Here is a 27632-nt window from a genome sequence, read left to right as displayed (position 1 = left end):
CGTAAAGGCCATGAGTAATGAAAATATAAGTCTGCAACATAAGGTGGATAGCTTTTTGTTGGCATACCGAAATGCGACACATGCGGTCACAAATCAAACTCCCGCAATGATGTTCTGTAATAGACGCCTAAGATGACGGCTGGATTTACTAAAACCAAACGTCAGAAGAGACGTAGAGAACCGGCAATTCCAGGGCATGAACGACAGGGTCACTAGATCTTTCCAGATCGGTCAACGAGTTTTGGCCCGGGACTACCGTACTGAGAAATGGCAGCCTGGAACTATTGGGAAAAGGCTGGGGCCATTGATGTACACTGTGGACATTGGAGACAATATAATAAGGCGCCATGTTGACCAAATCATAGGGTCCGCCACAAATGGGTCACCGACTTCACCACCTTATCCGGGTAATGTTGAAACTGAGATACCCAGAATACCTACTTCCGATCTAGTGATACTGGAGTCAGCTGAACCTGACACGGCTTTTCAAGCCGAATCGACCTTGCCAGAAGCACCTCCTAGCCCGCCTGAAATGACGACACCACTGCGGCGTTATCCTGACAGAATCCGGAAACCCCCGGAAAGACTGAATCTATGAACTGTCTTACATAAACCTGTATATATGTTAGAATGTATGGACTTAGTAAGTAATAAGCTAAAAAGGGAGGATTGTAGTGTATGTACCCGTCTACCTTTAAGGGAACTATTGAATGTAACCGTTCACCTTTAAGAGGACTACTTTCGGGTGGCACTATTTGTTTGGCTTCTGTATACTGTAATACCGATAGTGACCACACCAGTATATAAGTGTTGTGGCATGATTGCTGGGGCAGATTCGCCCGGACCTTCGAATAGTAAAGACCTGTTTGTTTGTTACTTCTGAAGTCTGTGTATTTATTAACTGCACAACCCACAGACTTTACAATAATGACGACATACCACTGCAACATAAGGTGGATAACTTCCTGTTTGCGACACATGCAGTAACCAACCAAACTCCAGCCGTACTGTTTTTCAACCGGAGACTAAGGTGTCGCTTGGATTTGCTCAAACCAAACATAAGACGAGGATAAGGGCTAAACCATTTAGGACAGAGATGAGGGGGAATTTCTTCACTCAGAGAGTGGTGAACCTGTGGAACTCATTGCCACAGAGGGCAGTGTATGCCAGCTCATTAAATATATTTAAGAGGGAATTAGATATATTTCTACGGGCAAAAGGGGTTAAGGGTTACGGAGAGAAGGCGGGGACGGGATACTGAATTAAAGGATCAGCCATGATCTCATTAAATGGCGGAGCAGGCACGAAGGGCCGAATGGCCTACTCCTGCTCCTATCTTCTATGTATCTATGTATGTTGAGGATAAGCAGTTCCAGCACATAAATGAGAAGCCAACCAGGAGCTTCAAGATAGGGCAACCAGTCTTGGCCTGCGACTACCGAACAGAAAAATGGCAGCCAGGCACGATATGCACACAGCAGGGACCACTAATGTACACAGTGGACGTTGGAGAGAGCATCATGAGACGCCATGCTGACCAGATTCTAGAGTCACAGGAACAAGCCAAACCTGTACCACAAGCATGTGCACCTGGTAATGAGCCCGAAGTACAGATTGCGTCTACCTCAGAAGCAGGGGTATTGGAAGCTGACGAACCAACCAATGACAATGAGCCAGAATTGACTCCACCGCCAGAACAGGATACTCGAGAAAGGCGCTATCCAGTCCGGATCAGGAAGCCTCCTCAAAGACTGAACTTATAAATGACTATTTCAGTTGATGTATATATTACTGAGAAAATTGTAATTGTAATTAGTTATTATTTAGTTGTTAAATGAATGTTATGTACTGTTTATCTAAAAGGGGAGGAATTGTTGTGTATGTACCTTTAAGGGAATAACTGGTCTTAGACTGCAGTACCGGCAGTGACCACCCCTGTATAAAAGGCCCTAGCAGGCTTCTGTAGTTTCAGTTTAAAGCTGCCTCTTGTTCAGTAAAGTACCTGTTAAACTGTTCTCCCGAAGTCCGTGTATCATTGCGGTGCGGACTTTACAGGTTACATCTTCCTCGTGCTGTCGGAGGGTTGTCAAGATTGACATGAGTACTTCTCCGCGCAGCCGAAAACGATGCCAGGCCTGCATAGCCTGGGGAAAGAGCGGCCATTCCAGGCAGATTACAGGTGCTTTCTGCTGCAGTGTGCTACATCAGTGCATAGCTTGTTTGCATTTGACTGCGATGTGGCCTCGAGCTCCCCGGACAGACTCATTAACAGCTGTTACTTTCTATCTCCATCAGTGCTCTCTGTAACTCTTGACTACCGGGGGCAGTTGGGGGCGGGGGGGGAGGATTTGGGGTGGTGGGGGGGGCCTGGGATAAAACTTGACTGGAATGAAATCATTAAGACACACAAGGCCTCACGGATCACCCGTGCAGAATGAAAAAACGGAAACAAGCACCTGCCGACGGTGATCACTTCATGTCAGCAGTGAGAGCAAGTTAATCATTCAGATTGAAGCCAAATTGTAAGATCACCTGCTCCGAGAGAGGTCATAAACTCCCGAAGGTGCTTGTTGTAGGTTTCTTCGTCCATCGCTTATGCGCATATCCCTTTCCAAAATTGAAACGTAAAAATGCCGATGCCAGTGGTACTGGACCTGTAGTGGGAACAAAGGAAAGGGAGGCGGCCATTCAGCCCCTCGAGCCTGTTCTGCCGTTCAGTTAGATTATGGCTGATCTGTAGCTTAACTCCATCCACCCACCTTGGTTCAGTAACCCTTAATACCCTTACCTAACAATAATCTCCCAATCTCAGTTTTGAAATTTTCAATTGACCCCCAGCCTCAACAGCTTTTTGGGGGAGAGAGTTCCAGATTTCCACCACCCTTTGTGTGAAGAAGTGCTTCCTGACATCACCCCCTGAACAGCCTGGCTCTAATATTAAGGTTCTACCCCCTTGTGCTGGACTCCCCCCACCAGAGGAAATAGTTTCTTTCTATCTTACCCTATCAATTCCTTTAAACATCCTAAACAGCTCAATTAGATCACACATTAATCTTCTATACTCGAGGGAATACAAACCTAGTCTTTGCACTCCCCATCCCTCGCTCCCTGCACTCCTCTAACACCAGACCACTCCCCATCCCTCGCTCCCTGCACTCCTCTAACACCAGACCACTCCCCATCCCTCGCTTGCTGCACTCCTCTAACACCAGACCACTGACCATCCCTCGCTCCCTCCACTCCTCTAACACCAGACCACTGACAATCCCTCGCTCCCTCCACTCCTCTAACACCAGACCACTGACCATCCCTCGCTCGCTCCACTCCTCTATCACCAGACCACTGACCATCCCTCGCTCGCTCCACTCCTCTAACACCAGACCACTGACCATCCCTCGCTCCACTCCACTCCTCTAACACCAGACCACTGACAATCCCTCGCTCGCTCCGCTCCTCTAACACCAGACCACTGACCATCCCTCGCTCGCTCCACTCCTCTAACACCAGACCACTGACCATCCCTCGCTCGCTCCACTCCTCTAACACCAGACCACTGACCATCCCTCGCTCCACTCCTCTAACACCAGACCACTGACCATCCCTCGCTCCACTCCTCTAACACCAGACCACTGACCATCCCTCGCTCGCTTCACTCCTCTAACACCAGACCACTGACCATCCCTCGCTCCACTCCTCTAACACCAGACCACTGACCATCCCTCGCTCCACTCCACTCCTCTAACACCAGACCACTGACCATCCCTCGCTCGCTTCACTCCTCTAACACCAGACCACTGACCATCCCTCGCTCGCTCCACTCCTCTAACACCAGACCACTGACCATCCCTCGCTCCCTGCACTCCTCTAACACCAGACCGCTGACCATCCCTCGCTCCCTCCACTCCTCTAACACCAGACCACTGAACATCCCTCGCTCCCTCCACTCCTCTAACACCAGACCACTGACCATCCCTCACTCCACTCCTCTATCACCAGACCACTGACCATCCCTCGCTCGCTCCACTCCTCTAACACCAGACCACTGACCATCCCTCGCTCCCTCCACTCCTCTAACACCAGACCACTGACCATCCCTCGCTCGCTCCACTCCTCTAACACCAGACCACTGACCATCCCTCGCTCGCTCCACTCCTCTAACACCAGACCACTGACCATCCCTCGCTCCCTGCACTCCTCTAACACCAGACCGCTGACCATCCCTCGCTCCCTCCACTCCTCTAACACCAGACCACTGACCATCCCTCGCTCCCTCCACTCCTCTAACACCAGACCACTGACCATCCCTCGCTCCCTGCACTCCTCTATCACCAGACCACTGACCATCCCTCGCTCGCTCCACTCCTCTAACACCAGACCACTGACCATCCCTCGCTCGCTCCACTCCTCTATCACCAGACCACTGACCATCCCTCGCTCCACTCCTCTATCACCAGACCACTGACCATCCCTCGCTCGCTCCACTCCTCTAACACCAGACCACTGACCATCCCTCGCTCGCTCCACTCCTCTATCACCAGACCACTGACCATCCCTCGCTCCCTGCACTCCTCTAACACCAGACCACTGACCATCCCTCGCTCCCTGCACTCCTCTAACACCAGACCACTGACCATCCCTCGCTCGCTCCGCTCCTCTAACACCAGACCACTGACCATCCCTCGCTCCCTGCACTCCTCTAACACCAGACCACTGACCATCCATCCCTCGCTCCATTCCTCTAACACCAGACCACTGACCATCCCTCGCTCCACTCCTCTAACACCAGACCACTGACCATCCCTCGCTCGCTCCACTCCTCTAACACCAGACCACTGACCATCCCTCGCTCCCTGCACTCCTCTAACACCAGACCACTGACCATCCCTCGCTCCCTGCACTCCTCTAACACCAGACCACTGACCATCCCTCGCTCGCTCCACTCCTCTAACACCAGACCACTGACCATCCCTCGCTCCCTGCACTCCTCTAACACCAGACCACTGACCATCCCTCGCTCGCTCCACTCCTCTAACACCAGACCACTGACCATCCCTCGCTCCCTGCACTCCTCTAACACCAGACCACTGACCATCCATCCCTCGCTCCACTCCTCTAACACCAGACCACTGACCATCCCTCGCTCGCTCCACTCCTCTAACACCAGACCACTGACCATCCCTCGCTCCCTGCACTCCTCTAACACCAGACCACTGACCATCCCTCGCTCCCTGCACTCCTCTAACACCAGACCACTGACCATCCCTCGCTCGCTCCACTCCTCTAACACCAGACCACTGACCATCCCTCGCTCCCTGCACTCCTCTAACACCAGACCACTGACCATCCCTCGCTCGCTCCACTCCTCTAACACCAGACCACTGACCATCCCTCGCTCCCTCCACTCCTGTAACACCAGACCGCTGACCATCCCTCACTCCACTCCACTCCTCTAACACCAGACCACTGACCATCCCTCGCTCCCTCCACTCCTCTAACACCAGACCACTGACCATCCCTCGCTCCCTCCACTCCTGTAACACCAGACCACTGACCATCCCTCACTCCACTCCACTCCTGTAACATCAGACCACTGACCATCCCTCACTCCACTCCACTCCTCTAACACCAGACCACTGACCGTCCCTCGCTCCCTCCACTCCTCTAACACCAGACCACTGACCATCCCTCGCTCCCTGCACTCCTCTAACACCAGACCACTGACCATCCCTCGCTCGCTCCACTCCTCTAACACCAGACCACTGACAATCCCTCGCTCGCTCCACTCCTCTAACACCAGACCACTGACCATCCCTCGCTCCCTCCACCCCTCTAACACCAGACCACTGACCATCCCTCGCTCCACTCCTCTAACACCAGACCACTGACCACCCCTCGCTCGCTCCACTCCTCTAACACCAGACCACTGACCATCCCTCACTCCACTCCTCTAACACCAGACCGCTGACCATCCCTCGCTCCACTCCTCTAACACCAGACCACTGACCATCCCTCGCTCCCTCCACTCCTGTTACACCAGACCACTGACCATCCCTCGCTCCACTCCTCTAACACCAGACCACTGACCATCCCTCGCTCCCTCCACTCCTGTTACACCAGACCACTCGAGCGACTGTTCCGTCAGTTTTCTCTTTGTGTTTTGATGTTTAATTCCCTCCCTCCCGGTGCGGGCTCTTGCTGTGCGGGAGTTTAGGGTCACCAACTCTGGTTGGACATATGCCTGGAGGTTTCATCACATGACCTCTCACCTCCAACCGCCCGACCCCCCACACTCCCGCCATTGGTCTCCTGACACATCAATTTTCGCGACAGCCCATCTTCCCACGGCAAATTGGGAGGCGAACAGACTCTATATTACCCGATTGGATGGTATTTGCCTCAGTCAAACAGAATTTTTTTTCCCCTCTCCGATATTTTTATATGTATGTAAAATGCAAAGAACCCCAGTGTTTTAATGCCCCGATGATTTTTCTCCCTGGTCACAGCGGTGTCCTGGAGATTAATCTTCAGTTCCTGGAGACTCCAGGCCAACCCTGGAGTGTTGGCAACACGAGTGGAGGTCAGCAGGTGCCATTGTCATCGTGGCTGGTCTTCGCGTGTGCGAGGCCAGACAACGAAGCCTGGATTTTCCAATCAGACTTATTTTAACATAAGAACATAAGAAATAGGAGCAGGAGTAGGCCATTCGGCCCCTCGAGCCTGCTCCGTCATTCAATGAGATCATGGCTGATCTTCTGCCTCAGCTCCATTCACCGGCCCTATCGCCATATCCCTTGATGCCCTTACTAGTCAGAAATGTATCGACTTCTGTTTTGAATATACCCAATGACTGAGCCTCCACAGCCCTCTGGGGTAGAGAATTCCAAAGATTCACCACCCTCTGTGTGAAGAAATGTTTTCTCATCTCAGTCCTGAATGGCCTACCCTTTATCCTGAGGCTGTGGCCCCTGGTTCTAGACTCCCCAGCCAAGGGAAACATTCTTCCATCATCCATCCTATCAAGCCCTGTAATAATTTTGTATGCTTCAATGAGATCCCCTCTCATTCTTCTGAATTCAAGAGAATACAGGCCTAGTTTACTCAATGTTTTCTCATACAACAGTCCCGCCATCCCAGGAATCAATCTCGTGAACCTTCGTTGCACTTCATCTATGGATAGTATATCCTTCCTTAGGTAAGGAGACCAAAATTGTACACAGTACTCCAGGTGTGGTCTCACCAAGGCCCTATATAATTGGAGTAAGACTTCTTTACTCCTGTACTCAAATCCTCCAGTATCAAAATCCAGCCCATAGAGTCATAACTGCACAGAGGGAGGCCAGTCGGCCCATCGAGTCTGTGCCGGCTCTCTGCAGAGCAATCCAGTCAGTCCCATTCCCCCGCTCTACCCCGTAGCCCTGCAAGTTTATTTCAACAACAACGTGTATTTATATAGCACCTTTAAACATAGAAACATAGAAACATAGAAGATAGGAGCAGGAGTAGGCCATTCGGCCCTTCGAGCCTGCTCCGCCATTCAATGAGATCATGGCTGATCATTCAAATTCAGTACCCTGTCCCTGCCTTCTCCCCATATCCCTTGATCCCTTTAGCCTCAAGAAATATATCCAACTCTTTCTTGAATATATTTAATGAACTGGCCTCCACCGCCCTCTGTGGCAGAGAGTTCCACAGGTTCACCACTCTCTGGGTGAAGAAATTCCTCCTCATTTCAGTCCTAAATGTCCTACCCCTTATCCTTAAACTATGACCCCTGGTTCTGGACTCCCCGACCATCGGGAACATCCTTCCAGCATCTAGTCTGTCCAGGCCTGACAGAATTTTATAGGTTTCGATGAGATCCCCTCTCAATCTTCTAAACTCCAGTGAGTATAAGCCCAATCGACACAATCTCTCCTCATACGTCATTCCTGCCATCCCAGGTATCAGCCTGGTGAATCTTCGCTGCACTCCTTCCATGGCAAGAACGTCCTTCCTCAGGTAAGGCAACCAAAACAGCACACAATACTCAAGGTGCGGTCTCACCAAGGCCCTGTACAACTGTAGCAAGACATCCTTGTTCCTGTACTCGAACCCTCTTGCTACGAAGGCCAACATACCATTTGCCTTCTTAACCGCCTGCTGCACCTGCATGCTTATCTTCAGCGACTGGTGCACAAGAACACCCAGGTCTCTTTGCACTTCCCCTACTCCCAATCTATTGCCATTCAAATAATAATCTGCCTTCCTGTTTTTGCCACCAAAGTGGATAACCTCACATTTATCCACATTATAGTGCATTTGCCATGTTTCTGCCCAATCACCTAACCTGTCCAAATCGTACTGGAGTTTCATGACATCCTCCTCGCAGCATACCCTCCCACCCAGCTTTGTGTCGTCTGCAAATTTGGAGATATTACATCCAATTCCCTCGTCCAGATCATTAATATATATTGTGAACAGCTGGGGTCCTAGGACCGATCCTTGCGGTACCCCACTAGTCACTGCCTGCCACTCGGAAAACGACCCGTTTCTTCCAACGCTTTGCTTTCTGTCCGCCAACCAGTTCTCTATCCAAGTCAATACCTTGCCCCCAATCCCATGTGCCTTAATTTTGCACGCTAATCTCTTATGCGGGACCTTATCGAAAGGCTTCTGAAAGTCCAAATACACCACATCCACTGGTTCTCCCTTATCTATTTTACCAGTCACATCCTCAAAAAATTCCAGTAGATTAGTCAAGCATGATTTACCTTTTGTAAATCCATGTTGACTTTGTCCGATCCTGTCACTGCTTTCCAAGTGCTCTGCTATTACATCTTTTATAATGGACTCTAGCATTTTCCCCACTACCGATGTCAGGCTAATTCCCCGCTTTTTCTCTGCCACCTTTTTTGAACAGTGGGGGAACATTAGCTACCCTCCAATCCATGGGTACTGTTCCAGAGTCTATCGAGTTCTGGAAGATGACCAGCAATGCATCTAATTTTTCTAGGGCCACTTCCTTAATACCCTGGGATGTAGATTATCAGGCCCTGGGGATTTATCGGCCTTCAGTCCCATCAATTTTCCTAACACCATTTCCCTACAAATACTGATTTCTTTCAGTTCCACCCTTTCATCAGACCCTATGTTCCCCGGTATTTCTGGGAGGTTATTTGTGTCCTCCTTTGTGAAGACAGAACCTAAATATGTATTTAGTTGGTCTGCCATTTCTTTGTTCTCCATTATAAATTCCCCCGATTCTGACTGCAAGGGACCTACGCTTGACTTCACCAATCTTTTTCTCTTCACATATCTATAAAAGCTTTTACAGTCAGTTTTTATGTTCCCTGCAAGCTTACTCTCATATTCTATTTTCCCTTTCTTAATTAATCCCTTTGTCCTCCTTTGTTGAATCCTAAACTGCTCCCAATCCTCAGGATTATTGCTTTTTCTGGCCAATTTGTATGTCCTCTCCTTGGATCTTATGCTATCCCTAATTTCCCTTGTTACCCACGGTTGGGTCACCTTTTTTGTTTTATTTTTATGCCAAACTGGGATGAACAACTTCTGTAGTTCATCCATTCGGTCTTTGAATGTTTGCCATTGCCTATCCACCGTCAACCCTTTGAGTGCCATTCCCCAATCCCTACCCAACTCGCTCCTCAGACCATCGTAGTTTCCTTTATTTAAATTGAGGACCCTTGTTTCTGAGTCAACTACTTCATTCTCCATCTTAATGAAGAATTCGATCATATTATGATTGCTCCGACCCAAGGGGCCTCGTACAACAAGATTGCTAATTAATCCTTTGTCATTACATAATACCCAGTCTAAGATGGCCTGATCTCTGGTTGGTTCCTCGACATATTGGTCCAGGAAACCATCCCATAAACACTCCAGGAATTCCTCCTCCACAGTATTGTTACCAATTTGGTTAGCCCAATCTATATGTAGATTAAAGTCACCCATGATGACTGCTGTGCCCTTATTGCATGCTTCTTTAATTTCCCTTTTAATGCCATCCCCAACCTCCGCCTTACTGTTTTGAGGTCTATATACCACTCCCACTAATGTTTTTTTCCTCTTAGTATTTCTCAATTCTACCCATACAGATTCCACATCATCAGAGCTAATATCCTTCATTACAATTGTGTTAATCCCTTCTTTAACCAGTAATGCTACCCCACCTCCCTTTCCTTTTTGCCTATCTTTCCTGAATATCGAATACCCCTGGATGTTGAGTTCCCAGTCTTGGCCATCCTTGAGCCACGTTTCCGTAATCCCAACCAAATCATATTCGTTTACCTCTATTTGCGCAGCCAATTCATCCACCTTATTACAAATGCTCCTTGTATTAAGACACAAAGCCTTCAGGCTTGTTTTTTTAACGCTCTTAGATCTATTAGAATTATTATTTACTGTGGCCATGTTTGATTTAAACCGTTGATTTCTCTGACTGCCACATTTGTTTTTTTCCTTCCTATCTTTTGCTTTTATCCTTGTTTCCCTTTCCTCTGTCTCCCTGCTCAGGTTCCCAACCCCCTTCCATTTTAGTTGAAACCCTCCCCCAGAGCACTAGCAAACAAACCCCCTAGGACATCGGTTCCAGCCCTGCCCAGGTGCAGACCGTCCGGTTTGAACTGGTCCCACCTCCCCCAGAACCGGTTCCAATGCCCCAGGAACTTGAATCACTCCCCCTGGCACCATTCCTCTAGCCACGTATTCACCTGAAGTATCCTTATATTTCTACTCTGACTAGCACGTGGCACTGGTAGCAATCCTGAGATTACTACCTTTGAGGTCCTGTTTTTTAATTTACCTCCTAACTCCCTATATTCCGCTTTTAGGACCTCATCCTGCTTTTTACCTATATCGTTGGTGCCTATATGCACCACGACAACTGGATGTTCACCCTCCTCTTCCAAGATGTTCTGCAGCCGCTCAGAGACATCCTTGACCCTTGCACCAGGGAGGCAACACACCATCCTGGAGTCTCGTTTGCGGCCGCAGAAACGCCTATCTATTCCCCTTACAATTGAATCCCCTATTACTATAGCTCTACCACTCTTTTTCCTCCCATTCTGTGCAGCAGAGCCACCCCTGGTGCCAGGAAGTTGGCTGCTGTTGCCTTCCTCTGATAAGCCATCCCCCCCAACAGTACTCAAAGTGGTGTATGTGTTGGAGAGGGGGATGGCCACAGGGGACCCCTGCACTACCTGCCTGCGCCTAGTACTCTGCCTGTTGGTCACCCGTTCCCTTTCTTCCTGTCCAACCTCTAGCTGCGGTGTGTCCAACTCTGTAAATGTGCTATTCACGATGTCCTGAGCATCGTGAACGCTCCAGTATGTATCCAATCGCAGCTCCAGCGCCACAATGCGGTCTGTCAGTAGCTGCAGCTGGGTGCATTTCCTGCACATGTACTTGTCAGGGACACAGGAAGTGTCCCTGAGTTCCCACATATCGCAGGAGGAGCAGATCACGGGGCCCGGCTGTCCTGCCATGACTTACCCTTTACTTAATTGAATTTAAATTAAATCAATCAATCCCACTAATTACACTACAGTTAACTGGTTTACCAACAGTCCCTGCTACACCAGAGAAACCTTTGAAACTATAAACCAGAGTTAAAGTTTAAAAAAAAGAGAGAAATACTCACCAACCAATCACTTACCTGCTTCCTGGTGACGTCACACTTTGATTACTTTTTACCTCTCTCCCCTGCTGCTGAATTGATACTCCTCGCTGTCGGTTTTAAGCTCTGCCGCCGATGCTCTGTTCCCACGCAGGTCCGCGCTGGTCGGGCTGCTCCTCGCTCCTCGCTGCCGGTTTTAAGCTCTGCCGCCGATGCTCTGTTCCCACGCAGGTCCGCGCTGGTCGGGCTGCTCCTCGCTCCTCGCTGCCGGTTTTAAGCTCTGCCGCCGATGCTCTGTTCCCACGCAGGTCCGCGCTGGTCGGGCTGCTCCTCGCTCCTCGCTGCCGGTTTTAAGCTCTGCCGCCGATGCTCTGTTCCCACGCAGGTCCGCGCTGGTCGGGCTGCTCCTCGCTCCTCGCTGCCGGTTTTAAGCTCTGCCGCCGATGCTCTGTTCCCACGCAGGTCCGCGCTGGTCGGGCTGCTCCTCGCTCCTCGCTGCCGGTTTTAAGCTCTGCCGCCGATGCCCTGTTCCCACGCAGGTCCGCGCTGGTCGGGCTGCTCCTCGCTCCTCGCTGCCGGTTTTAAGCTCTGCCGCCGATGCTCTGTTCCCACGCAGGTCCGCGCTGGTCGGGCTGCTCCTTGCTCCTCGCTGCCGGTTTTAAGCTCTGCCGCCGATGCTCTGTTCCCACGTAGTAAAATGTCCCAAGGCGCTGCACAGGAGTATTTTAAGACAACAAATTTGACACCGATCCACATAAGAATAAATTAGGGCAAGTGACCAAAAGCTTGGTCAAAGAGGTAGGTTTTAAGGAGAATCTCAAAAGGAGGAAAGAGGGGTAGAGAGGCAGACAGGTTTAGGGAGGGAATTCCAGAGCTTAGAGCCTAGGCAACAGAAAGCACAGCCACCAAAGGTTGAGTTATTATAATCAGGGATGGTCAAGAGGACAGAATTAGAAGAGCGCAGATATCTCAGGGGGGTTGTGGGGCTGAAGGAGATTACAGAGATAGGAAGGGGCGAGGCCATGGAGGGATTTGAAAACAAGGATGAGAATTTTGAAATCGAGGCACTGCTTAACCGGGAGCCAATATAGGTCAGCGAGCACAGGGGTGATGGGTGAACGGGACTTGGTATGGGTTAGGACACGGGCAGCCAAGTTTTGGATGACCTTAAATTTATGTAGGGTGGAATGTGGGAGGCCAGCCAGGAGTGCGTTGGAATAGTCAACATTCGACTGAAGCTCCATTTATTTTAACACAGGCTCTCTCTCCACCTCTCTCTCCCCCTCTCTCTCTCTCACTCTTTCTCTCCCCCCCTCTCTTTCCTCTCTCTCTCCCCTCTTTTCCCTCTCCCCCTCTCTCACTCTTTCTCTCCCCCCTCTCTTTCCTCTCTCTCTCCCCTCTTTTCCCTCTCCCTCTCTCTCTCTCACTCTCTCCCCTCTCACCCTCTCTTCTCTCTCTCTCCTTTCTCTCCCCCCTCTCCCCTCTCTCTTTCCCCCTCTCTCTCTCCCCTCTCTTTCCCTTTCCCCCTCTCTCTTTCTCCTCCCTCTCTATTTCCCCTCATTCTCCCTCTCTCTTTCCCCTCTCTCTCTCCCCTCTCTTTCCCCTCTCTCTTCCCCTTTCTCCCCCTTTCTCCCCTCTCTCTTCCCCTCTCTCTTTCCCCTCCCTCTCCCTCTCTCTTTCCCATCTCTCTCCCTCTCTCTCCCTCTCCCCTCTCTCCCTCTCCCCCTCTCTCTCTCCCCTCTTTCCCCTCTCTCTTCCCCTTTCCCCCTCTCTTTCCCCTCCCTCTCCCTCTCTCTTCCCCTTTCCCCCTCTCTCTTTCCCCTCCCTCTCCCCTGCCTCTCTCTGCCCTCTCTCTCTCTCCCTCTCTCCCTCTCCCCTCTCTCCCTCTCTCCCTCTCCCCTCCCTCTCTCTCCCTCTCCTCTCTCTCCCCTCTCTCCCTCTCCCCTGCCTCTCTCTCCCCTCTCTCTCTTTCCCTCTCTCCCTCTCCCTCTCCCTCTCTCCCTCTCCCCTCCCTCTTCCCCCTCTCTCTCCCCCTCTCTCTCTCTCTCCCTCTCTCCCTCTCCCCTCTCTCCCCCTTTCCCTCTCCCCTCCCTCTCTCTCCCCTCTCTCTCTCTCTCTCTCTCCCTCCCTCTCCCCTCTCTCCCTCTCCCCCTCCCCCTCTCTCCCTCTCTCTCTCCCCTCCCTCTCTCTCCCCCTCTCTCTCCCTCTCCCCTTCCTCTCTCTCCCCCTCTCTCTCCCCCTCTCTCTCTCTCCCCTCTCCCCTCCCTCCCTCTCCCTCTCCCTCTCTCTCTCCCTCTCCCCTCTCTCCCTCTCCCCTCTCTCCTCTCTCCCTCTCCCCTCCCCCTCTCTCCCCTCTCTCTCCCCCCTCTCTCCCCCTCTCTCTCTCTCCCTCTCCCCTCTCTCTCCCTCTCCCCTCCTTCTCTCTCCCCTCTCTCTCTCCCCCTCTCTCCCCTCCCTCTCTCTCCCCCCTCTCTCTCTCTCCCCTCTCTCTCTCCCCCTCTCTCCCTCTCCCCTCCCTCTTTCTCCCCCCTCTCTCTCTCTCCCCTCCCTTTCTCCCCTCTCTCTCTCTCTCCCTCTCCTCTCTCTCCCTCCCTCTCTCTCTCTCTCTCTCCCTCTCTCTCCCTCTCTCCCTCTCCCCTCTCTCTCTCTCCCTCTTGTAATGATCAATAACATGTCATTCTATAGTGGACACTAGGTGGAGCCGTAGAGCTGTGTAGAGCTGTATATAGCTGTATGTATAAGACTACACTACCCAGCTGTATGTATATTAAGACTACATTACCCATGAGGCAATAGGCTACCCACAAGGCAGCAGTCAAGATGGAAGCCTCTACTGTACCTAGTCCACATATGCTCAATAAAAAGTCTAGCAAAAGCTAGCTGTGTTCATAATAAGAATGTCTATTTATTAATGAACATAAGATGGTACCAGGATACCAAGAGTTGTAAATATCTGCTAAAGAATTGTGAAAAGCGACATGGAGAATTTGAAGCCACCAGAGCGTTTGAATCTCGAGGGAAATGTCGACTACAATGGGCGGATTTTTAAACAACAATTCGAACTCTACATTGCTGCCATCGGATTCGGTACGAAGCCAGATGCAAGAAAAATAGCGTTGCTGCTTACGGTTGCAGGCCCACAGGCGATAGAGGTATTTAATACATTTGTATTTAATCCAGAGGAGAACAGAGAAAAATTAGAAGATGTGCTAAAAAAAATTGATGCACATTGCTCTCCCAAAAAGAATGAGACGTATGAAAGATACATCTTCCGTTCTCGGACACAGCAACAAAATGAGACTTTTGATAGCTTTATAACTGATCTGAAACTGAAAGCACAGACATGTAATTTCTCTGAGCTCAAAGCATCCATGATTCGTGACCAGGTTGTGTTTGGTATTCATGATAAAAAAAGTCAGGGAACGTCTGTTGAGAGAAACCGAACTAAATTTGGAAAATGCGGTGAAAATATGCCAAGCCAGCGAGCTAGCTCAAAAGCACGCGAAGACTTTCAGTGAAATCAATAATGATGCGATTGTAATGAGTGATAATGCTGCTGTCGGTGCTGTGTCCTACAAGGGGAAGAAACGTGGGCAGAACAGAAATGAAAAGCAATCGGAGGATGAAACTTTTAATTGTAAACGCTGTGGTTACAAACACCAGTTAAGACAATGCCCAGCATTTGGAAAAATGTGCACAAAGTGTAATGGAAAGAATCACTTTGCCAAACAATGCTTTTCAAAAGTAAAAACTAAGAAAGGGCAACGAGTTAATGTAATTGAGGACACTGATTTAAGTGAGACATTTTTTGTACGAATGCTGTCATGTGACAATATCAAAAAGGATACAGAAAATGTGCAGCCCTCAGAAATGGACAATGCTGAACATAAAGTTAATGCAGTAAAAGAGGACAAATGGATGATCCCACTGCAGGTAAATGGAGCATTAGTTACCTTGAAACTAGACACTGGGGCAAAAGCAAACTTAATCAGTATGAGTGACATTAACAATATGAAAGAAAAGCCCAAAATACAGAAAAAGTCAGTACTACTGAAGGACTATAATAGACAGAAAATAGATAGCTTAGGTGTATGCAGACTCAAAGTGACAGTCAAAGACAAAGTGCATCATCTCATGTTTTCTGTTGTGGCTGAAAGACTTGATTCGATACTAGGTGACAAAGCTTGTGAAGACTTAGAACTGGTCAAGAGAGTCTACCGTATAAACTGTGCCATAAGCAGAACAGATGACTCAGGTGATGAAGCAGAGAGCCCATCAAGGATGAAAAGGCCAAAGGGTATCCATGTCTTCAAAAAGCCTAGTTTCTCCAAGAAGGAAGAAAAAGACTTTAAGGTCAAAGAGAAGCCAAAGGAAGAAAAGCACAAAGAGGAAAAACACAAGGAGAAAAAGTCCAAAGATATAACCGCAGCAGATGTTGTTAAGCAGTGGAAAGAGAAAAAGAAAAAGAAGAAGCCTGCACCAGAGCAGGAAGCAGTTCCGGTGGATACTCCTTCTTCCCTCAGGCCAATCTTTGGTGTTCCATTAGCCGAGGCTGCTGAGAGGACTATGCTGTATGATGGGATCCAGCTGCCAGCAGTTTTTCGAGAGTGCATTGACTACATTGAGAGTTATGGCATGAAGAGTGAAGGAAACACTGAAACCCTCTCCAAGCAAAGATCGCAAGGAGACCTCGATCTATACAAGAGCAGATCGATGACAATGCTGCAACTGCATCTTGTCATTCACCGCCAGAACAATCTCATGAAGACACATCAGACTTACCCGTGTTGAGAAGATCCACACGTGAAGTAAAAAAGCCTGATAGACTTAATCTTTGAGTACAATGTAAAGCTTTGAAAATGTTTATGTTTACAGAGCACTAACAAAAGTGTTACTGATATTATCTTTATTGTTTTCTTGAAAGTTGATTGATACTGATTTTGTTAAACCTCAAAGAAAGGGGGATGTAATGATCAATAACATTTCATTCTATAGTGGACACTAGGTGGAGCCGTAGAGCTGTATATAGCTGTATGTATAAGACTACACTACCCAGCTGTATGTATATTAAGACTACATTACCCATGAGGCAATAGGCTACCCACAAAGCAGCAGTCAAGATGGAAGCCTCTACAGATACTGTACCTAGTCCACATGCTCAATAAAAAGCCTAGCAAAAGCTAGCTGTGTTCATAATAAGAATGTCTATTTATTAATGAACATAAGACCTCTCTCCCCCCTCTCTGTCTCCCCTCTCTCCCTCTCTCTCTCTCCCTCTCCCCTCTCTCCCTCTCCCCTCCCTCTCTCTCCCTCTCTCCCTCTCCCCTCCCTCTCTCTCTCTCCACCCCATGTCTGTTGTAAGTTGTCCAGCCTGTTTGCCAGCTGTAAGCCTTGATGGTGCAGATTCCGATGGTGTGGCACCAACTCCTGGGTTCAGCCATTCCTCCTCCTCTCCTCGCTGGTGACGCTGAACTTCATTCCAAGGCCTTGGAGGTTTGAAGCACTTCAACATATTCCTGTTTTGATATTTTACTCTTAAGCTCTGCAATACTGAATGAAATAAAATATATCCTAAACTAGCCAAAAAAAACCATGAAAAGTGAACTGCCCGATCACACTAAAACTAAAAGAGATAGAAAAATAAAAATATCGATAACCTGCTAAAAACATGGACAAAAACAGGATAGGATGCTGGTGAATAGTAAACAGCAGGGCTTGGGGGAATCACTAGGTACTAAATAGCAGCCAGCGTCATTCTTAAAAAATTAAAATATAATTTCCATCCGCCTTTATTACAAAATCTTTCGGATGCTGGAAATCTGAAATAAAAACACAAAACACTGGAAATACTCAGCGGGTCAGACAGCATGTGGAGAGATGAACAAAGTTAATGTTTCAGGCCGATGACCTTTCGTCAGAACCCTATGGGTGGCATTTCAGCCAAGCCCTGTTCATCCTCGCCCATTGTACCTTCAGACCTTATGCCACTATTATCTTCATTACCCTCGACTCTGCTTCACCTTGTCCCCATCGCTCTTCCTCCCCTCACTGACAAATCTTTCAAAACGCGATGAGCCAGCTAAGAGCTATCTGATGCGAGATATTAGAATTGTCCTACAGTAAGTTGGAGGGTCGCTATTTCAATCCTGTGGTACTGCTGACTTTTGAGTTTTGTTCCGACGGATTCTGGCATCATTAGAATTAAATTACTGCCAGTCATCTGTAACCTGATATCGAACCATGTAAACTCTTCAAGCTACATTGTGGCTAGGGACTGGCCCATAACTGTCACAAAAGCTTAAGAGATCACATAAATCATGGAATGATACAGCTCAAAAGGAGGCCATTCGGCCCATCTCTGGAGTGGGAAGGGTTTGCTGAAAAAGCAATGCTTGTGTATTCTCAGTCATGTGGAGAATGTTAATCAGTCCTTGAACAACAACAGTGACTGTTATAACTAGACTCATAGAGCCATCGAATGACACAGCACAGAAGGAGGCCATTTGGCCCATCAGCCTGTGCTGGCTCTCTGAAAGAGCTATCCAACTAGTCCCACTCCCCCCTGCTCTTTCCCCATTAGCCCAGCAAATATTTCCCCTTCAGCTATTTATCCGATTCCCTTTTGAAAGTTACTATTGAATCTGCTTCCACCGCCTTTTCAGGCTGTGCGTTCCAGATCGTAACAACTCGCTGCGTAAAAGAAATTCTCCTGCAAGCACTCTCTTCTACTGAACTGAACTAGGCGTGTGATCACCACTGTAGCTGTTTCTCGAGACGCCTTTACACTTTACTGCCTTTAAGATCCTGTTTCAGCAGAGTTCACTCCGTGCGGCCATCTCTCTCTCTTTCTCTCTCTCCCCCGCCACTTCTTTTCCAGTCCGCACCAGGAGCCGGTCTAGCTGGGCTCCACCATATTATACAGAGCGCCAACCTCCAGGTCCGCCACCTCATGTTTACTTTAGTCAAGCTGGTGTCATTCGGTGCAGAGCAGATCTGTAGGCCCCATATCCTCACCTGTTTCCATTAGGGTTTACAGCCAATGGGGAGAGAACTCCGCACCTCTGATGCCTGCAGTCCTCTCTGTGATAAAAGTGTTATGGGGTACCAGCAAAGAAAATAAATACTTCACTCAGATACAGGAGCCTGTAACATATGGATGCATAACAGTACGGGGCACACTTTAATATATTTACATATACACATCTCTCTTATTGTCATGTAGCCTTATGTTAAGTGGTCTCCCTTAGTTTCATGTTACACATATGACTCTAACATATGTGTACATGGAAATAAGGGAGTCCCTTTAACATATGGTCAGATAACAATAAAGGAATTCCTGTCAGCCCTTGAGTAAATCTGAGAACAGGCTGGTAGATGGCAGACTTGCCATTTGGTCCCATTCTTCAAACACTTGATATGTCCTCAGATTGACGTGACACTAAGTGTAAATCCACCGCTGCTTAATTTAGGTTACAACTGATGTCTCCCTTTTCTATGTGGTCGGTAACATTTCTGACTCATCCGATATTCCGGAAGTGAACACAGAACAGATGCACTTTCTTCAGCCATTTGTTTCGAAGCGTCAACGCAAAACCAGACAGGTTTGTTTTTCTGCTTTTATATTTCATTGTCTCCTTGAGTAACCCCTCACATCCACAAAAGACCTGCATTCATACAGCACCTTTCACAACCCCCGGCTGTCTCAAAGTGCTTTACAGCCAATGGGATACTTTTGAAGTGCGGCCACTGTTGTAACGTAGGACAGGGGCAGCCAATTTACACCCAGAAAGGTCCCACAAACAGCACTTAGACCAGATAATCTGTTTTAGTGATGTTGGCTGAAGAGTAAATATTGGCCTGGACACTGGGACGAACGCTCTTATCCTTCTTCGAACTAGTCACAGAATCACAGAAACCCCACAGTGCAGATAGAGGCCATTTCGGCCCATCGAGCCTGCACCGACACATATCCCACCCGATCCCCGTAACCCCACGTATTTAATCCCCCTAACACTGAGGGTCAATTTATCATAGCCAATCATCCTAACCCACACATCTTTGGACTGTGGGAGGAAACCGGAGCACCCGGAGGAAACCCACGCAAACACGGGGAGAATGTGCAAACTCCACACAGACAGTCGCCCGAGGCCGGATTCGAACCCGGGTCCCTGGCGCTGTGAGGCAACAGTGCTAACCACTATGCCACCGTGCTGCCATGGGACCTTTTACATCCATCTGAGAGAGCAGACGGGGGCCTTGGTTTAACATCTCATCCGAAAGGCGGCACCTCCAACAGTGCAGCACTCCCTCAGCACTGCACTGGAGTGTCAGCCTGGATTTTTGTGCTCAAGTCTGGCTGGCGCGGGACCTGAGCCCAGAACCCTGCTGATTGATGGAGTGAGAGCGGTATCCACTCAGCCACGGTTAACACCTTGATTGTTTGGTTGGGAGGTGTGGGAGTGCAGGGGAAGAGTTGGGAAGAAACGTTGAGCACATGCTGCAATCTAGCATTGTTGTCCTCTCCCATCACACTCCTTACCACAGATGTTGTGGGCAAGACCGGAAAAATACCCATCTAACGTTACAATCCTTTCAGCGCTGACTGGTGGCATTCCACAGATATCAATCACATAATCTCAGCAGCAGAAAAACCACTGGGTAGTGGGTGTGTGGAACAGGTGCCCAGTAAAAAGCAATTAATGCTGGGTGGGCCACTTAGGCAAGATACCAGATGGTGACCTTTCACCCCCGAGCGGAAGTCAATGCTTTCTTCAGAGGACAGGAAGGGAAATCATAAAGCAGAGAGCTGACTGATCTCCGTAACTTCCTCCAGCCCTACAACCCTCCGAGAACTCTGCATCCCTCTAACTTTGGCCACTTGTGCATCCCCGCTTCCTTCGCCCCACCATTGGCAGCCGTGCCTTCAGCTGTCTAGGCCCAAGTACTGGAATTCCCTCCCTAAACCTCTCCGCCTCTCTACCTCTCTCTCCTCCTTTAAGACGCTCCTTAAAACCCACCTGTCCTATTATCTCCTTATGTGGCTCGGTGTCAAATTTTGTTTGCTAACACTCACGCGAAGCGCCTTGGGACGTTTTACTACGTTAAAGGTGCTATATAAATGCAAGTTGTTGTTAATCAAACACTCTGTGGCACACAATGATTCTGTACTGCAGAAAGCAGAGAAATCGCATCTGTGGAATGCGACTGGTCAGGCTCGGAACATTTTGGCTGTAATGTAATCCTGAAACTTTGTTAAATAGAGTCCATGATAATGTAAATCATACATGAGCCTGTTTTGTTCCGTATTCGATTCAGGTTTGAAGGTCTTAGGAACACAGGAGCAAGCTTAGTCCATTCAGCCTTTCGAGCTTGTTCTTCCATTCAGTTAGATCATGGCTGATCTGTATCTTAACTCCATCCACCCACCATTGTAAGACTGATAGCCTGGAACTTCGAGTATGGTACTGGACTAGCAATCCAGAGTTAGCGAGTTAAATTCGCACCATGGAAATTGTGAAATTGAATTCCATAAATCTGGTCATTTATGAACTGGCACCAGGCAAAATGACCACAAAACCTGCCGGATTGTTGTAAACCTCCAACTGGATCACTAATGTCCTTCAGAGCAGGGAGCCCACCACCTCTACCCGGTCTGTCCTCCATGTAACTCCAGTCCCACAATTCGGCCGCGATTTCCCCAACCTCGGCGGGTCCGTGGCGGGCGGGGTCAGTGGCGAGTCCCGACCTCGCTGCTGGCTCCAGCCCGCTGTGTAGAATCATTTTACGTTGATTGGGCTTGTTAAGCCCGCCCAACTCGTTTGCCGGCCAATTGAAGGAAGCGGGTCTGATGATGTCATTTGATGACGGGTCATCAGCCGGTTTCCTTAAAGGGACCAGGCACAAATTGATTTTGACAGTTGTGCTGTCAGTGTTCTACAGCATTGAAGTGCTGCAAACACAGACAAGCACTGCACAGAGGAGCACGGCTGCACCCAGGCCCTCTCATGACTCCCTCCATATGCTTATGGAGGGATTCACAGCACGCAGGGAGGTTCTCTTCCCTTCCAATGGGCGGAAGAGACCTCCCCAGGACACCAACGCAGCCTGGTTGCACATTGTACAGGAGGGCACAAGCAGGGATGTTGTCAGGAGGACCAGTCTGCAGTGGCACAAACCTTTCAATAATCTCAGTAGATCACAAAACGTTACTGCAAAGCCACACTCAACCTCATCCTGCTGTGCCACTCATCACGTCCACATCACTCTGCCTTCCCTCCCCTACTCCTGCACCTCCTTACTCACACCAACTTACCTTGCACCTCCACCCATCCCTCTCTATCTACATTATCACTTCCCCATCTCACTAGCCACCCCTCACACGCACCCTCATCCTAGTCCAATCATACCAACTAACAACACACAAGGGTAGGCACTTGTGTGTTTTAGCCAATGTTCATGTGAAGTTTCTGTTAATGTGGTGTCAAACATTGAAACCTTTATTTTCAACACTTTGCATTCTTGGACAGATCTGTGTGCACCTTTGGAAGTGGCTTAGTGATTTGCAGTGAATGATGAGACATAACGGTACCCCTGCAATGGTCATGAGTGTGAATGGAATGGTTTGGGCATTGCAGGGATGCTTTATGGTGTTGGTGTGGGGTGGTGCCAGCCTGGCGCATCATGCGGTAGCCAGGGTGTACAACGTCTAGTGAAGTGAATCTGGGCATGGTGAGGCCATCCCATATGTCCCGGACAGCAATGTGGTCAGGTGCTGATGCCCTGTGTCCTGTGCAGCATCAGTTGATTGTGGAGAAGGTTGGTGTTGTTGTTGGTGCTGCTGGTGTGCCTGGTGCTGCTGGTGTTGGGGCTGATCGTGGTGGGATTCTGAGGACCAAGGTGAGATAGTTTCAAGGGCACCGATGCTGATATAATTGATGGCAGGTGAAGTCGAGATGACAGAAGCGATCTGTCAATGGTGAGAGAGGTTGTTCCAGCTGGTCTTTTCCTGTCCTGCCTCTCAGCAAATGGCACAAAGGCAGTTGGCAACAGCAGCAAAAGACTGAGAAATAAACTTTTAACTGCCCCGGTAAAGCTTGAGTGTAGGCCCTTCAAATTGTCTTCCTCCCTCTCCATGTGCCCATCAACCTATGACGCTCGTTATATGCAAACATACAAAATTGATTGACAGGAAAAGACCAGCTGGTCCATCAAGCCTAACCCAGGCTGGAGCATCATGACTAGATACTAGATCTTATCTACTGGGGGAGGCAATAAAACAGAGAAAAAACCCAGGGGCAATAGAATACTCTGGGCAATTCCTCTCCGACCTCCTCAGATGATCAAAACCAATCCAGGTGATCACATGGATCAAGTGTTATCAATAAAGACCTTCTACATGATGTGATCTCTGCCCTAGTCAAGAACCGGTTCAGCTCCCTCTTGAAGGCAATGCAGAGTCAGCACCCCCCACACCAGCCGGCATTGTATTTCAGAGGCTCCCTACTCTCTGGGAATATCAATGAGCGCAAATCGGGCACAGATAACGGAAACTGACGTCACCTCATCATTAAGGCCTGGTGGGTGCTTCCCGCCTCATTCCGGGACCGACAGTAAAAAAAATAGAGCGGCCACTTAAAGTGGGCAAGGACCCGGTATCATGGACCCCACCATTTCCATTTCTCACTCTCGCCTGCCACAACAACGAAAAAAAAACAGGTAGAAGCCAGCAAAAATCTAGGCTTCGCCATATAGGGCAGCAGAGAAAGAACGAGTACTCGGTTGGGTTAGCGTAGGAAGTGTCCTGCCTTCAGAGGGAGTCGGCAGAAAGTGGTGGGGTATCGGGGGGTGGGGGGTGTTGAGGTGGAGGCGGGGGGAGAAAAATAATGGAACAGAGAAACACTCAGTATTTCCTTCGTTTTTACAAGTTATTGCATTTAGTTGGACTCAAAGCCAAGTGCTCTGGTATTGTGGAATTCATTGAATCTATAGCACAGAAGCAGCTCATTCGGCCCAACTGGCCTATGCTCCACACGAGCCTCCTCCCATTGCTTTTCCACTAACCTGATCAGCATACCCTTCGATTCCTTTCTCCCTCGTATGTTTATCTAGCTTCCCCTTCTAACTAGGTTTGCATTTTTGTGGAGCTGGTTATGACCTGAGGACAATATATTTTTTACGATGTCATAAACTAATCTTTACAAGCCTGTTGCTGCATAGGCCTCTTCAGATATAAGTGACAGTAGAAATGTGTGACACCAACTACAATCACTCATATCCGTTTACAGCCTTTCAATTCCGTAACCTTAACTTGACTCCATAGAAGGTTCTACCGCTCCTCAGTAAACCTTCTCACTTAAAGGGGCAGAAATTAGGATCGGGGGCTTGCCGCGCGTGCAAGCCCCCGATCTGCACTTACCTGACGCGCCGGCCGTTCACCTCCAGGGACGCCTGGAATTCCTTTTTGAAAAAGATGAATCCCGGGCAGCGTGTGACGTCACGCCGCCCAGGAGTGCAGCCAGCGCGAAGCCTGTAGCGCGCTGTGTAAGTGAGACACGCCCCTTGAGGTCTCATTTTAATAGGACACGCCCATAATCTTTGAAAGTAGCTGGAGAGGACTCTTTCTTACAGAACAGAAGTGCAGGTAGGTTATGTGTATTTTTATCAATGTTTTGGTAACTTTTATAAACTTTAAAAAACTTTTGAATGATTTTGATGACTCTGAGATAGTTTTAAAGAGAATTGAAGCTATTTGAGCAGTTTTTGAAGCCTTGAAATCATTCTTTTAATTCTGTTCAGTTAATTAGCAAATTGAGATGGCTGGAATGACCACATTTAACGTGATTAAAAGAACTCAGAACTTCACTGAGGATGACCTCAGCAATCTCCTCAACGAGGTGGAGGCGAGGCGCCTGCGCATCATGGGGAATGAGCAGTCGAGGGAACCGCGAAAAGGTCAGATGGCAGCGTGGTCGGAAGTTGCGCAAGCTGTCAGCGCGAGCGCCACCATTCCACGTACAGCGGAACAATGTCACAAGAAATTCAGTGACTTGCTGCGATCTGTCAGGGTTTGTACAGTTTTAACTAAAGTGTACTGTTACATTGCAAAGAGTTTAATTTAACTGGATTTCAAAAGGCTTATGCATTTAATTTTCTAAAGTTACTTCTTGGTAAAGTCACCTGAGCTAGCAATAAAACTTTATGGCTTTCGGGCCAGCTCAGGGTTACCTATTGTTCTCTTATCTTGATTCCAGTGCTTTGAGCTGTAAAACTTCAATCAGAGATTTTAAGAAACACCCAACCCAGTCTTCAAAGCCTTTGCTGACCATGTCAGAAATGCAGCTGTTTGATTCTCTTTTCTCTTCTTTAATATCAGAGTAAGAGTTCTCACAATGCCAGAGAACGCACACGCACAGGCGCTGGTGTTGCCATGCTGAGGGTTTTGACTGAGCATGAGGAACGGGTCGAACAGATGTGCGGATTTGCTAGCAATCGCCCTGCTGAAGGATCTCAAACAAACATTGATGACCCTCAAAGTGAGTTGGCCTGCCCAGCTATATGTTGAAGAAGGATAGGTGTGTGCCGCACTGTTGCCTCACAGCGCCAGGGACCCGGGTTCAAATCCGGCCTCGGGTGACTGTCTGTGTGGAGTTTGCACATTCTCCCCGTGTTTGCGTGGGTTTCCTCCGGGTGCTCCGGTTTCCTCCCACAGTCCAAAGATGTGCGGGTTAGGTTGATTGGCCATGATAAAAAAATTGGCCCTTAGTGTTCGGGGGGATTGGTTACGGGGTTACGGGGCTAGGGCTTGGGTGGGATGGCTGTCGGTGTAGGGACCGGGTGCTAGGGTTTGGATGATCAGCCATGATCTCGTTGAATGGCGGAGCAGGCTCGAAGGGCCGAATGGCCTACTCCTGCTCCTATTTTCTATGTTTCTATGTTTCTATGAATATCTGTGATGTGGCACATCGTGCTTTACCTTTGCAAATGTTTTCTGCTGCATTCCCACAGCTGGACAGAGTACCTCTCACACACGGGATGAGCAGTGCGTGGAGTCAGCGGCCGCAGAGGGCATTGGGGAAGGTATTTCTGCTGCAGTGGCAGCAGTTACTGAGCTAGTTGAGGAACAGCAGGAACCTGTCCTTTGTCAGCAAGTGCAGCAGGAGTGTGTAGACCATGTGTCGCTGCCCACTATCTCACAATCTCCTGGCCCCTGTGGCTCTGTGCGAGTCACTGCTGACTGTAGCTCCACAGACAGACACCATATTGACACTTCAGCACAGGTGGGAGAAGCAGAAAGACATTCAGTACAACAGCACCTACAAGATGAGGAGCAAGATATTGCAGATTTCAGGCATTTGCTGAGCTCTCTCACTGAGAAGGATGTAGACTCCAGAGACTCTATCAGGCAGGGAATCGATAATCTGTGCATGACACTAAATCAGACATCATCGCAGTTGGTGGCGCTTAATGAGACTATGATTGCACTAGTTCATTCGCGTGAACCTATTCCTACTGCCATTACGCTGACTCCAGCAGAAGGGCTGTTCCCAGGTCACATTGCAGATCCACTTTGGTCCCAGGAGCCAGCAGCTGCGCCAGTCATGATGCAGGGAAACGTGGAATTGCCTCAGCAACAACCCTTTCGTGAGAGCGCTGCTGAAGAGCAGGAAAAGTCTGACAGGGCCCTTGCATGTAGCTCTGGAGGGCTCCAGTCACGGGCATTGAAAAGGCGCAGGAAACGTTAGGGTGTCACCTTCAGCCCACTCCGCCTCCTTCAACCCTCAGCCACAGAGGCCAGTGGCCAAATCGTTAAATTGTTATATTTATCATTTCATTGAAATGTTAAATGTTTTCTTACATATTTAAATTAAAATGTTTATTCCTGAATGAAAGGATATGTAACCTTTTCGTTTAAGCAGTACACCCAGTAGTCAATCTTAAAAGAATTTAAACATTTTTTTATTTCAAAAAGTTTGACAACAACTGTTACACAAGTAGAACACAGCTAGTTCCCACCTTGAATGTCTGTATTGCAGTAAGAAAGTAAAAATTACTGTAAAATGTTTACACTTTCTTTGCCAACAGTTAGCATTTTGCACATGTTTGAAAACGTTACAAGAGGTAGTACCCATCTTAAATTTTGCCATTTCACTATGAATCAAACCAAAATTACTTAAACCTGTTTACAAAGTGACTTCAAAACTGTTAACTTTAATATTTTTAAATTGCATAAAAGAGGTCCTTAACATCCTGAATGTCTTACTTGCACAAAGAAAGAAAGACAAGTAAAAATGAACTGTTTCCAATATTTCTTCCTCATTGTTCATGGTTAGAATTTTTTTTAAAGTACAGAAGCTTTACTTAAAACTTACAAGTTATTCACTTTATACATCGAAACTGAAGCTGAAAACTGTTTGATGATGCAATAAAAGGTCACTGTTTCACTTTAATATGTGTCTGCTTCTGTCTTTGCCTTGCGGGGGGAGGGGTAGGTACAGGGCGTAACTACCTCGTGAAGGTGTTGGCTACCAGCAGTTCGCGAGCAGCCTTAGATTCGGCGGCACTGGGCTCCTCCCCATGAGGCCTGGCAACATGCACATTGCCATCGCCTTCATCCTCCATTTCAACAGGCAGCTGTTCCTCATTGTTAAGGGTCAGTCCTTCCTGCAGGGCAAGGTTGTGCAAAGCACAACAGGCCATCACAATCCTTGCCACTTTCTGGTGAGAGTACTGCAAGGTCCCCCCTGACCTATCCAGGCACCGGAAGCATGATTTCAGAACTCCTATTGTCCTCTCCACCACTTGACGTGTAGACACGTGTGCCTGGTTGTATCTCTCCTGAGACTGATTATTGGTCTTGAGGTAGGGGGTCATCAGCCATGGCCTTAGCGGGTAGCCCTTGTCGCCCAATATCCATGTGGATCCTGTCGGCAATTTGCTGAGAGAATCATACAATTTAGAGTTACGGAGGACGAAGGAGTCATGATTACTTCCCCGGTGCCCTGCATTCACGTTTAGGATC

At 48.6% G+C, this 27632-nt stretch overlaps 1 protein-coding gene and 1 long non-coding RNA gene across 2 annotated transcripts in view; one reads left to right on the top strand and one right to left on the bottom strand.

Annotated features, from left to right (window-relative positions):
* The window catches only part of LOC147116967 (uncharacterized), a 46253-nt gene extending 22147 nt beyond the window's left edge, over positions 1 to 24106 (bottom strand). The window contains exon 1 of the long non-coding RNA XR_015078268.1: positions 24030 to 24106. This is a non-coding gene — a long non-coding RNA (uncharacterized LOC147116967). The remainder of the gene's footprint in view (positions 1 to 24029) is intronic.
* A 136-nt stretch (positions 24107 to 24242) lies between these two features.
* LOC147116966 (uncharacterized) lies at positions 24243 to 27060 on the top strand. Its single transcript, XM_085987110.1, has 3 exons — positions 24243 to 24678; positions 24987 to 25146; positions 25619 to 27060. The coding sequence occupies exons 1-3, from the start codon at positions 24427 to 24429 to the stop codon at positions 26353 to 26355; spliced, it is 1149 nt and encodes a 382-aa protein (XP_085843236.1). The 5' UTR covers positions 24243 to 24426; the 3' UTR covers positions 26356 to 27060.
* Positions 27061 to 27632: the final 572 nt, after the last annotated feature.

The sequence above is a fragment of the Somniosus microcephalus genome, chromosome 5, assembly GCF_052327205.1.
Source record: "Somniosus microcephalus isolate GS21.2 chromosome 5, FLI_Smic_1.0, whole genome shotgun sequence".
NCBI classification, from domain to species: domain Eukaryota; kingdom Metazoa; phylum Chordata; class Chondrichthyes; order Squaliformes; family Somniosidae; genus Somniosus; species Somniosus microcephalus.
Note: the sequence above shows the minus strand (reverse complement) of the source record. Positions and strands in the feature narration are given on the sequence as shown.